Genomic DNA, 14085 nt, shown 5'->3' on the forward strand with positions numbered 1-14085 from the left:
CCAAAACCTTAAGAGCTTAAAATGTGGCCCAAAGTTGACATATTAATCAGACTGATATGACTAATCTCACAGATTAAATTTTAAAACAAATAATGCAATAAATGCAATGCAAAGTACGCTGACAAGCACGGAAAATGAAATGACTAAATCATTGTCATATTATATATCACAAATAAAGAGAATATACAGGAAAATAAAATGACTAAATCATTGTCATATTAAAAATCACAAATAAAGGGAATATATAGTTCAAATCATTCTAATTACTTCAAAGTCATCAATACATTATGATTATTTTAGAATTGTCAATAATTATTTTGAATCTATTAATATATTTTGAATTTATCAATACTTCATGAAACAAAAATGGAAAGTTGTGATATTTTGATATACTAATTTTGATTAATTTGACAGGAAAGATTATCACCTGAAATCCTAGATTATGCAAACCATGAATAAAGGAGACATTCTCAAAGATTATTGCAGTAGGAACATCATTAAAGAACAATTACCTGGCCACAGATCTCAAAGAAAGAGTTGCTGTAGCTAATCGAAGGGACTATTGCAGTAGGAGCAGCATTAAAAGACAGTTCTCTAATCATGTTGCTCAAAGATTGAGTCGCCATAGTTGTTATAACGGCATGTTTCGATGAAAAGAGAATTGCACAAATAAGGAAATTAAAACTGTGTAGGATGAAATTGCGGCCCTGTTCATAGAAAGGTGTTCTATCCGATTAACCATTATGAAGACAGAGTACTTTTGTTCCATTATACTCCCTATCGAAGCATTCACTCGGTGCTTCTGACTGGGGGCATTCAGTCTTCCGTTTGAACACGATCATTCAGTCTTCCGTTCAAGCGTGATCATCCAGTCATCCTTCAATCGCAATTCATTCAAGCTCGATTCCTTTGACCATGATTCATTTGACAGCAATCCATTTCGAGCACGATCCTCCATCTGAGCGCAATTCTTCAATATTTCACTCGAGCTCGACTCTCAAGTTCTCTATTCAAGCAACACTTCTTCGGTATGCAATCAGCTTTACTTTCATGAAGAATTCTATGTCGTGAAAGAATTTTTGTGTAGAAGAAGATCGATCCTCCATTTGATTTTCATAAACCAATCAAAGAAGGATCGAGGGGGCATCTGTTGGGACACAAAAAATACTCCAAATCTCCCAACCTGGAAGTCCCACTGCACCCTCATCTCCCTTGTTGGAATCCCTATTGTGCACCCATTTTCCCAGACTGCCCTGCCTGTTGCGTGGGTCCAATGCCTAGCCTGCCCTAGCTATTGTGCGTACCCTCTCTCTGTAATATCCAAAAATTTCTCAGCCCAAGTACATGCTCGGGCCCAAGAATTTCAAGTGTTAATAATGTATAGATTGGATATTTTAAAAATCGCACATTTTTTTTCATTTAGATCACATCTAATTACATTCATGAAGGTTACTATTCACGAGAATAAAATCGATTGTATTTATTATTTCATTAGAGTAAAAGAATTCAATAAATTATCAAATGCCCTCTTAATGGGAGATTATTACATTATCAGTTCGCAGTGAAAATATAAATAAAGCTAAGTCATAAAACTATCTTCTTATTTATTCAGTGTAATCTTTCATGGAGCGATGGTTATCTGGGTCTTCAATCTGTACATCACTTGCATCATCTGTACGGTTAGAGAGGGTCAACGCCCCACGCATAATGATGATTATCTTTTAAGATTAACAATAATTCAAGAGATTCATAAAGGTAATGTAAGGGTTCTGATTCATCTCGTACTCCACCACTACGAGAGGTATCAGTATGCGCAACCTATATATATATAAATGCATGCCTAGCAAAGTATGTGTGGCTCATCATACATAGTGGTCATCACAATGTGAAATATAATTCATAGAAAATCCGGCTAGCCTCACATTCTCACACTACGAAGATTTGCCTGCATGTCCAATGCTACCGTGGATTTACGTGAATACCTCGAGGCAGCACAACACATGAGTCGGATGAATTATGTGACACGATTTGTTCATGGAGCGACTATTTGTGACATCCAATATTGAAAATGATGTAACGCGTATTGCGAATTACTTACATCAATTTGTGCACCACTACCCAAACCTAAGGAATTACACGTCGACCAAGAGAGTCTCTACCTAGAGCGCATTACGTCCATGATAAAATAATTGACTCACTAGTTATGATACTTTTAATACATCACTTGCACCAAAGGAAAATAAATTGAATCATGTGAGTTTTGAAATTCCAAGGCACATGCCCAAGCCATAAAGGGAGGTAGCAGAAGGCTAACATAATAAAGGAGAAGAGTAGCAATAAGCTAATTCAAATAAAAGAGAAGAGTAGCGATAGGCTAACTCAACAAAAGAAAAGAGTAGCAATAGCTAACTCAACAAAAGAGAAGAGTAGCAACGACTAACTCAATAAAATTGGTAAAGGTAAGGGCAAAGCTTGTATCTATAGCCTCACATAAATTCATAAAAGATCATGCATAATTAAAATCATACCTTAACCATAATTTCCAAAGGATAAATAATTAATTATGGTAAATCAAATAATTGCAGGGGGATTCACGGTAACATGGAAGCATGTAAAAAGGTAAGATAAGTCATATCAACTCAAATTAATGTAAGCTTAAAGCAATCCCTCACCTTAGCCTGATATCTAAACCCTAAGTAGATATCCATGTAGAATAGCTTCTACATGAAAAGCTTCCATATGAATCACAATATTGCTTGAGCAAGAGGGAGACACCATACATATGGAGGAGGAGGGTGTCTAGGCTTCTCTCTCTCTCTCTCTCTCTCTCTCTCTCTCTCTCTCTCTCTCTCTCTCTCTCTATCTATCTTTCCTTTTCTTGGGTGTGTGAGCAGAGAGGGGAACGTACACCCCTTTTTAAAAGGAGTGGGCATGTGAGAGGGGTGTGTTCCACATCCCACTTGGATTAAATTTCTTCAATTTTTTCCTTTTCTGACGATCTTTCTTTAAATATAATTCATCCATTGTGTCAGGGATGTTGAATAGAGCCGGAGTATATGATTTTCTTAGTAATCTAATATTTAGATTGGTCTATCTTGAAGATTCTCCAAACGGGTGCCAAAACGAACTTGATCTAAATTAACGGTCTATACTTAATGATCAGGGCCCAATTTTGAGAGAAATGTGTAGTCAGGATAGGCAAACGGTTAGACAAAATTTGGTTGTTGAACGATGATAGAAAAAGCCTAAATCTAAAATTTCACCTTTTGTACTAAAAGGAAGGAACTGGCTTCAACCTTCAACAGTATAGAATCATAGATCAGGGCCTAAATTTTGTATAACCTTGTAATCATATGAGACCAACGTGTGATCCAAATTTTAGTTGTGATGGACAAAAGAAAGTGGTTAAATCGAAAGATCCGGATTTATAAAGAGTTGGTAGGCCTTGACAGGCTAACTTTGCGCCTATAGAAAGATATACCAAAATAGGGTCTTCATATTTCACACTTGGTCTATATGATAGAAAATTCAAGTCGTTCATATGAAGAAAAATATCCTACTACGACTACCCATGGGGTATCTTCACTCGATGGACATCAAAATCAACGGTTAAGGGACTGATTTGTCAATCGAGTCACTTTTACAATGATCTAAGGGCTGAAATTTAACATGTATGGTTAATTTATGATACATAAGCATGGTATAAAATTTCACATCAAACAGATTATGAGAACCATGTGATCTAGAATTCAAGGGTCTAGGTTAATAGCATTGTTATAATTATTGTTGATATAAGAGTTTTGGGAAATCTAATGGTTCTATATTTTTATAGGCATGTTTCTAAGTAATTCTTACAAAAGAACTTATATCTAAATCATTATGAATAAAGAATTATTTACCAAATTAATTAAGGAACTGTACATATATCAACCAACATAATAGATGGTCAGATGACATGTTAAGAATAGAAAAACTTAATGGTTGGTATTCTTATCATATATGTAAATGGTTTTACGGTCAATTTTGTAACCGGATGATCACAAGTGGGTTTTTGGAGTGATTAAGAGGAAGAACATGTATACTGTTAGATTCAAGTGACTTGTTCACATGTGTAAGTTTCTCAGATTGTAGTTTTGATGGTGGGTTAAGTATATTCATAGGTGGTGAATAAGATAATGGATCAGAATCTCAATTCGATATGTGTACGAGCGGATGCAGAGATCAAGTAGCTAGTTTACTACAATCAGGTAGTCCAAACTCAGAGTGGATAGTTAGATATCTTTACCTAGCTGTGAATAGTTGATTGAACAATCGGTTATGATGGACGAGTGAGAATACTTAGGTATATGATGATCTTATCTCAAAATCAACGATCAGATGACTTGATCTATGAATGGAGATTATTCACAATGGTCAAATTCATGTTGGAGAATAGATGTAAGGTTAGGATAGTTAAATTGGTATCGTATACATGTACATAATAAGTTAAATTTCATGGCAATACTCAAGAACTTTCAATACTTGGGTATTAAAAAGTTCGAGATGTTACACTCTCTCTCTCTCTCTAAAATCCTTATTGCATGCACCCTCTCTCCTTGGAAGTCCCATTGCACACCCTCTCTCTCCTTGGAAGTCCCATTACGTGGCTTTCTCTCTCCTTGGAACTCCAGTTGTGTAGTACCCTCTCTCTCCCTGGATCCCCTATTACGCGGACAACCTCCCTTGTTAGAAACCCTATTGCGTGCCTAGTCTTTCAGGATTGATGTTGTAAGACCCGTATCATAATTCGTACCGTTCCGTGAACTTCCACGGTCCTTCCGGTCGAATTTCGGTAACCCTCGACCTGTGTCCGAAGTTTGCATGCGATCCTAAGCCAGGTCCCACATACCAATGTCGGCTCGATTCGTAACTTGTACCTTAGCGACCACGCCATTGCCACAGTTCTAACACCGTGACTTGCGCACCAAACCGATACCCAGGTCAGAAGATGTGGGCCCGCATTTATTTCGAAGAAACACCGCGCGTTGTGAATATTGAGGGAATCTCTACGATATGTCTCATCAATCAATGTCAAGTGCAAGCCATACCCCAAGTACAACAACCCATCCCTACCTTTTCAAAAGTCAACTCTCTCTCTCCCCTCACCATTCCTCTTTTTTCCCATTTTCAACCACAACCATACCTCCCATCACCCTTTCCTTACAACCACCACATCACCCCATCCCTTAAGCCACTACTTCTCTTTCTCTCTCTCATTTCATCTCTTCACTTCCCAAGTAACACACCATCCCACGTCCAAGCTCTCCCCCTCCCAAACAACAAGTGTGGCCCACTTTCCCTACCCTCTCATCTCACATCTCAACCGTTCATTCATCACTACCACCATCAAAACCCCATCAACCTCCATCAAAAGGCAAGCTAAGGAGCATAGGAACCTAAAAGAGCAAGGAGGAGGCCTAGAGGTGGGTGATCCACCGTTAAATTCCTTTTTTTAGGGACTACTTGTTGGTGGGACCCATTTTTTATGTATGAGTTGTATCATGTGGGGCCCATAGTGGCGAGGCCCCACCATCACCATCTCTCTCTCTCTCTCTCTCTCTCTCTCTCTCTCTCTCTCTCTCTCTCTCTCTCTCTCTCTCTCCTTTGCTATGGGTGTGGTCCACTAGATCCACACCGATCGTGGACCCACCATGATGAATGTATTTTATCGTCGCCATCCATCTGCCTATCCATGCCATCCAGTGGGCCTAGATGATGAGAAATCACAAATATCGTGTTGATCCAATAGGTGGGCCACGTCAATGTGGGACCCACCATGATGTCTGTGACTACCCATGTCGTCCAGCGTCCCTGGACGCTGGACGTAGGTAGTGGTAAGCATGGAGTGCGTGTACGTGTACTAATGGCTAGCAAAAAAAATATTTAGTTTTTTTTTAGTGGGCCACTCCTACAGGCCCCACCTTGATGTATGTACTTAATCCAAGTCGTCCATCCTTCTCCTCAGATCATTTTAGGCGTTGAGCCGAAAAATGAACTCAATCCGAGTTTCTGGTGGGCCATTGCATAGCAAACAAAGTTTTCTACCGTTGAAATACTCTTTGATGTTGCTGTGCATCAAAACCCATCTAATATTGGACTTGACAGGTTTGTAGTGAGCCCAAAAAGACCAATGGGCAGGGCAGATTTCCTTGATGCAGGCCCCACCTAGGGAAAACCGTAAAAAACCACAGAAAAATAAAAAAACATGCAGCAGCTGCTGACGCTGCTGCTGTCAGAGCGCACGCAGGCGCTGCCTACTCCTGGCGGACGGACGGCCTGGCAGGGACCCACGGTCCCATCTGTGGGCCTCACCATGAAGTGTGTCGACCATCAACACCATGCATTTGATGGGTCCCCTCGGACTAGGAGGCCACCCCAAAAATTAGCCGTATACGGAACTCGGGTGGGCCACACCACCTGTGAAGACATGCCCAAAACATATAAAATCACTTGGTGGGGCCAACCTGAAATTTGGATGCAGCTGAAACTTGGTCTAAATCCTCAGCCAAGTGGGACACACATAATGGGTGGACTGGACATTACGATGGGCCCTGGTCCGTGTGACCTCACCCACAGGATGGGTGGAAAATAAACAGTACAGTGGGCCCCAGGTCTGAGTGGCCTTATCAATAGGTTGGGTGCAAATAAACATTACTGTGAGCCCCCAGGTCATCAATGGGTTGGATGGAAAATAAACATTATGGTAGGCCCCACATGGGACCCACTAATGTATGCATTGTAATCCACACCTTCCATTAGTGTGGGCCCCATCATGAGGTATGTACTTCATCTATGCCGTCCATCCTTTCCATCCCTATGGGATCCACCATGATGCATGTGTTGCACCCAAACCGTCCAACCATTTTTGAAATAACATTTTTAAGGCTTGAGGCAAAAAAATAAGACAGATTTATTTATTAAGTGGACCACACTGCACGGTGAGGATCGAATGACTACCATTGAAATCCTTTAGGACCTTATGATCAGATTGGATGGGAAATAAATGTTATGGCAGGCCTTGGAAATTTTATGGTGGAAGTCGTTATCACCACTTATATTTGAGTGTGGCCCATGTGGTGTGGCCCACTTACCATATTTATGGCCCATTGATGAGGCCCACCTTGATTCGTATGAGGCCTGTGGTTGAGGCCTCCTTAATAGATATGATGCCCATGTTATGGGGCCCATTGTGATGTATGCAAGGCCCATGTGATTAGGCCCAACTTGATGTATTTGTGGCCCGCCCACTGAGGCCCACTTTGATATATATATGAGACCCATGGTCTGAGGCCCACTTGATGTATTGGAGGCCCATGGGTCGAGGCCCAATAGGATGTACATAAGGTCCATTGCAATATGTGATCCACCATGGTTTATGTAATGATGTTCATGGCAGGTCGTGTCTTGGGAGCAATGTTGGTTTGATGTCCACATTGTAAGGATGATGTTGGTTAAATGTCTGCATCGTCACTCTCCCTAAGGCCCATTGATAGGCCCATACCTGTAGTGCGTGGGCCGTCTAGGCCCATCCTCATTTTGAGCAGAGCCCATCACCACATAACATGTTTAGTATAGACCCATGATTCATGATTATACGCATCATATGTATGCCTGATATGAGGAGTGACTCATCATGTCATATGCCTTCGAGTGGATTGTTTATGGGCTCACTGATAGGCGGAGTTGCCCTAAATGAGCGCGTAGTACGCGCAGGATTGTTGCATGTCCGGTAGTGTGATTCACGTACTTGCATTTGTGTGATTGTGATTATTGTATGTCCTAGCGACATCAGGGTCATAGCCTCCACAGACACATCGTGGGTGGCTAGATTAAATACTGAAAACACTGTTTCTAGCATCGGGGCACCATAGATGTCCTTGGATGGAAATCCCTAAACCCGATGGTACCAGAGAATGACTCCAACATCGAGACCGAGTGGATATATGAGCGCACGAGGGCCAAATACTAGGAGGCCGCGTCTCCCACTGTGTTGTGGTCGGTTGGAAAGGGGTGTGGCCTTACTCACCCGAGAGTAGGGGGCAATACTAGGCTAAGTTTGACCAGCTCATGAATGAGTCCACTATCGACGTGCCGGATAGGTATTGGTAGACTTTTGGCCAGGCGGATAATGAGGTTTCTTACGCTCACTTGAACTGTGCGGCTAGGAGAGCGGCAATGCCATTTGGAGTGTACTAAACCCCAGTGATTATCCAGAATGAGAACTGTACTAATATTTGATATTGTGGATGAGGATTGACATGCTTGAGTTGCATCTCGCATTACATGGTCTTGAGATGGCCGATAACATTCATATCTTGCACCACATAACCTTGGTACGACTGATTGCATTCATGTACTCATCAGCATGATTCCATATTACTCTGACCTGCATTCTGAGCACGCTCATATTGCGCACACACTTACACCACCCTCTAAGCTTTCTATAAGCTTATGCATGATCAATGCGTGCAGGTAATGCCAGGACGCAGCCGTAGCATAAGAGCAGCAAGAGCATACAGTCGATCTTTTGGAGTTTTCATTATTTGCATTATCTTGTATTTTCCTTCAGACGCATTGTACTCAAAAGTTTTTGTTCATAGTGGATTTTGTGATGGCATTCTTGTGGTTATTGTTCGTGGGTTATGCTTATGGTTATGCTTATACTAAATCAAAATCATATTTAAAATCCTCTTTGTAGGATCCTAGGATCGGAATCTGGTGTATAGATGCCGGGAGTCGAGAATGGGGTACTACGGAGGCTGTCGGCGCCAGATTCGGCAATCGGAAATTTTGTGAGCCCGGTTTCCGAGTTCGGGGCATGACAGGTGCTCTGTCGTGCGCCCCATATTAGGTTACAATCTAACTTGTTGCATGAAAAGGGGACTATAAATACCCCATCTCTCTTCATTTGGGAGTGAGACAGAAAAGTTCGGAGTGGAGAAAGTGGAGAGAAGATAGGGAATCAGCCCGCCCGCACAACCACTCCACTCAAGCAATCAGTCCGCTCATGCAACCACTCCACTTGCGCGATAGGTGCACCCGCACAATGGGTTACCCACATAACGAGTGCTCCTTCATGTTTGTACTAAAAAAAAAAGACCATTGGTGGTCTATTTGTTGTATGGTTCGACAGATTCACAACTTGTACTCTTGTACGAACGTTGTACACATATGAGTGAAGAACTAAGAATCTCAAGCCTGCGCAACTCTTTATCACCGCAACAGACAACTTTTCGGATTGAAATGCTGTCGAATTTGCTATTAAACCGCTTTTTATTTCTCTCATTGTACTTAGTTTCTGAATCAAGGAAAACATGAGAATGTAATTGAAACTCAAAATGAATAAAATACTTTGTGATGGTTGTTTTCTCATTCTTTCTCTGTTATTATTGAATAAGATAATTCTTCAAACCAAATACATTCATTTCTTGTTGAAACAGGTTGCTTTGTGCCTTCCTCAAGAAAGGACTTTGCAGAATACCAATGCAATCAACCACAAGGAATTATCGCTGCTCTTAAAAATAACTGCAAGAATGCGTCTCTTGAAAAAAAAAATGTGATATTGGATAGAGAACAAACTTAGTGTATGAGCGTAGATTTGAATTACAACTATATATTTTATCTAAGAATTATCGCTACTCCTATGATAAGCTGAGATAAAAGATAAATTAATAGATTGGTTATTTTTTATTGGATCATATTGGATTGTAGATTGATTGGTGTCTCTGCTCTGTAGTCTTCTTCTCCTATTTATAGATTTCTCCTCAACTTATTCTTCCATATGCTTCTTCCATTATGGCAATGGTTATAATAGTCGAAAAGCCTTTTCTGGATCCTTCTCTCGTTATGTTTCTCTTTCGTGATTGTTCCTTTTCCATTGGCCAAATTTTGTTCGGCCCAGCCACCTTTTGTAACTTAAATTGCTCAACCGCATTTCTCTTTTTGCTCGTTAAGCTTTTGAGTAACTCAACCACATCACTCCATCAACCATCCACTGACATATATAAATGAATTTATGTTATCTATGATTCTGCAGAAGGTGCTCAAGTATTTTAAAGATCTTTTCATCCACTTCTTATTTCTCATATAATAACACATGTCACTCTTGTACTCGGATTAAGTCACTCTCCAATTCAGCATCGCTCGTATATTAAATATAGGCTGTTGGTCATTCTTCAACCATCCATTTTTTACACACATATAGCGAAGTCAATAAGCACCATCCGAGTTGGCTTTTATAAAGAGTTAAGAGATGACTGCAAGGCTTCACGGCGGAGCTCTAGTGCACACGTGCAAAGTTGTATTCAAGAAATTCTTTTAGTTCTCGATACAAACAATTAGTGAAGGATTCTATTCTAATATAAAAGGCTTAAAACTCTCGTCTTTTTATCAAAGATGGATTAAACCCAACGAAAGGGGAAATCAAAACCACACAACAGAAAAAACATTTTTTCCTAAAGTTGTAAATCCATTTCTCCTTACACCTATTAACATTTCATGGAAAGAAAGGGAGTGACTGTAGAACCGTCCACATCTTGGCACCTTGGTATCTAACCTCTGATTTCAGGTCACTTGCTCGTTGAAATAAGACCATGAGACCTTACCTTTTAACCGTCAAGTGACGGTCCACATGGTCAGATTGATCTAACAAGAATAATTTTTGGTTCGTGATAAATCTAAACCGTTAAACATAATTTGCACGGTTCTAATTGATTCACTTCTATGCCACATACGGAATTTCTAAGTTATTCTAATTGCCTGCGTATATTCCATCACACTCCAAGAGCATCAAATATTTCTTCAAAGATATATTTGGTTTGCGATGATTTCAAAGCATGATCACACCAACCCCACTCTCCTCTTTATTTGCTACACCTACCAAAGCCAAAGATAACTACTGTAAGAGTTGCAGTTCGCAAATCCAGATTCCCGAAGTGCCAATGGGGCACATCTCTACTATATACGGACCGTTCATCATCTGGGTCCCACTGTTACTGTACTCTAGCATGGAAGTAGAGGGAACACACATAGCAAGCAGGCCACAAGTTAATTAATAAAAGTTATATGATTAAAACGGGACAACAAATGGTTCAAAAACTAAACAGTCCATACTAATAGTTGTGACAGGGTATATTGATACTAGAGCCACCTGACGAATGCACAAGATCTCAAATACATGTTCCAGATGGGCACGTTTTGGCAAGTGCGTGACTACAAGTAGCATTTCCTCCCATTAATACCAGCCCAATATTATGAAACGAACACAACCACTCGAATCAAACTCTCGTTTGTGAATAATAAATAAATAAACCATCACCAGCCATAATAGAGAATCGTTTCTACAATCATAAATACGTTTCTTCTTAAAACAAAGTCTTATAAATCCCATTCTATAACAATCAAAGTCTCCCAAACAAGATTATCTTTCAAATCTCTTCTCCAGCTCCTCAAAACTCAATCACTTCCAGTGGGGTACATGGCCGGCTCAAGTTCCATGGACCTGGTAGCCATCGGATGTCTCCCGATGGCGCTAAAAACCGCCATCGAACTCAATGTGCTTGAGATGCTATCGAAAGCAGGACCTGAATGCAAGCTCACACCTAGCCAAATCGTCGCCAAACTCCCCACCAAGAATCCCAATGCGGCCGTGACACTCGACCGTATACTCCGATTACTAGCAAGCTACTCAATTCTAAGTAGCACAAGTGAGACCAACGGCGAGAGGCTCTATGGATTGACACCCATTTGCAAGTACCTACTCCCTGACCAAGATGGGGTCTCTCTGGCACCGTTGATCGTAATGTGCCACGATAAGGTCTTGATGGAGAGCTATTATTACCTGAAAGACGCGGTCCTGGAAGGATGTGTCCCATTCAATAAGGCATATGGGATGAGTGCGTTCGAATACTTCGGTAAGGATGTTAGGTTTAGCAAGCTGTTTAATGCAGGCATGTTCAATCATTCGACGGCTGCAATGAGGGATGTCCTTGATAACTATAGAGGATTTGAGGGATTGGAAAATATCGTAGACGTTGGTGGGGGAATTGGGGCGTCGTTGATGATGATTATTTCTAAGTACCCTGGTATTATGGGTACTAACTTCGATTTGCCTTATGTAATTGCAGATGCTCCTTCTTACCCAGGTACCTAAACTTTCCACTACTCTCTTGTCGTTTTTTCTTTTTCCTGTTTTTTTTTTAAAGCTTATGGTGGAATTTCATGTGGATGATTTTGGAAACTTGGGCAGGTGTGACGCATGTTGGTGGAGATATGTTTGATAATGTTCCAAGTGGGGATGCCATATTCATGAAGGTGAGTAAAAGCTCTTTGAATTTTGTTGATCGGTGAGGGTGGGAATGTACATAGCAAATGCACAATGTGGAACAAGGTGGGTCCGAGCAGCTCAAATTACAAGCTTAAATTAAATGCAGCCCGCACCATGAAAGGCTCGATTGCTGAGTAGGTCTGATTTGGTGACCTCAAATAACTATTCGTTTTGTTAACGGAATAAATTGGAAGTTCCAATGCCTGTTCTAAGCCTGACCAATGACAGAAATTATTGACCTGGAGATCAGTCAAGTCACATTGGGGCCTGTTAGCTTTATTTTGGCTGTGCTGGATCCGTCAGGCCACCCGAGCCCAGATGAAAGTATTCTGGCCTATAGGCCTCTAGAGCAGGCCTGTACCTCTGCACCCATCGGCACTGACCCCACAAATTAGGATACGGGGAACAATCACATACGTAAGAAACATACAGTAATTGCCATGTGCTCGGGCTGTTTTGGAGGATAAACCAAGCCAACTCTATTATTGGAGAAATAGGAAACTATTCATCTGTTGTCGCTTCTTGTGTGCACCACACGTACAGAGAATTATCCCCATCCAAAACTCAATTGGACCCACCACAAGAGGTGATTTACAATTACACCTAAAACCATGGCCACATTCATGTGATGTGGCCCATCTGAGTTTTGGAATGGCCTTCGTTTTTATTGGTACCTTCGTCCTGGTTGGGCACACTTCATCATTTACACAAAACAGTGGACTCTTCACCCAAGCTTTGTGAAAAGATCCTGGCCACCCAATGCAAATCTTCTTTTAACGATTATGATCACAACATTTCACATTAAAGGGGGCCAATTTGGATCAATCCCAACAGTTAGATGTCTAGAATATCATCCATCCTTTCTGTCCCATCATATCAATGATTTAGATCACATGAAAGGTTGAATTCGAGTTGTACAAGTCCATTGGACAATGGAAATCCTCAATCGAACATTGTATATATATTTTCTCATTTACAAAAGAATAAATCATAAAAAGACCATAAGCAAAGTACATGGGAAGCCTGTATGTCTAAAGGAAAAGGAAAATCCTTCTCAAATTCATGCACTGACTGCCTTGGTTTGTGAGCAGTGGATCTTGCATGACTGGGATGACGAACGTTGCATCAAGCTACTGAAAAACTGTTGGAAGGCATTGCCAGATTCCGGAAAGGTCGTCATTGTAGAGTTCATCCTACCGTTAGATGCCGCCACCGACACGATCTCTCGCCGTATTATCAGTGCTGACCTTATGATGTTAGCCATAAATGAGGGTGGCAAGGAGAGAACCTTCAGAGAATTCGAAGTACTGGCTAAAGAGTCGGGCTTTCCAGCCATCAAAGCTTTCCCATGCTCACATGGGATTTCAGTCATAGAGTTTTATAAGAATCCTTAGGGAAATGGAACACTTGAAAGAGAGAGTTGAAGAGTATTACAAGTGTCCTTAATTAAAATAATGTAATAGTTTCTCCTTCTACTACATGTTTGAAGTTTGATTGTTTGGATAAAAATGTGGAGCATATGGCTCTCTTTGACCCTGAGACGGTGTTTGGCTGTTGTATTTCATATTTCTCATATTAGATTTATGATCCCATCAAAGCCAATGTGAACTGTCCTGATTAACCTTCTGCCCTTCCACATGGATAGTGGAAGGTTGCCTATATCATGTTATGAAAGCAATATCCATGGATTTATTATGACAGTGCTCCGTCGTAGCATCCAA

General features: G+C 40.8%; 1 protein-coding gene across 1 annotated transcript; it reads left to right on the forward strand.

Moving 5' to 3' along the window:
• Positions 1-11369: 11369 nt before the first annotated feature.
• Positions 11370-13900, forward strand: LOC131248697 (desmethyl-yatein O-methyltransferase-like). The gene is made up of 3 exons (XM_058249087.1): positions 11370-12182; positions 12287-12351; positions 13456-13900. The coding sequence occupies exons 1-3, from the start codon at positions 11516-11518 to the stop codon at positions 13756-13758; spliced, it is 1035 nt and encodes a 344-aa protein (XP_058105070.1). The 5' UTR covers positions 11370-11515; the 3' UTR covers positions 13759-13900.
• The last annotated feature ends 185 nt before the right edge of the window (positions 13901-14085 follow it).

Source organism: Magnolia sinica, chromosome 6 (assembly GCF_029962835.1).
Source record: "Magnolia sinica isolate HGM2019 chromosome 6, MsV1, whole genome shotgun sequence".
NCBI lineage: Eukaryota > Viridiplantae > Streptophyta > Magnoliopsida > Magnoliales > Magnoliaceae > Magnolia > Magnolia sinica.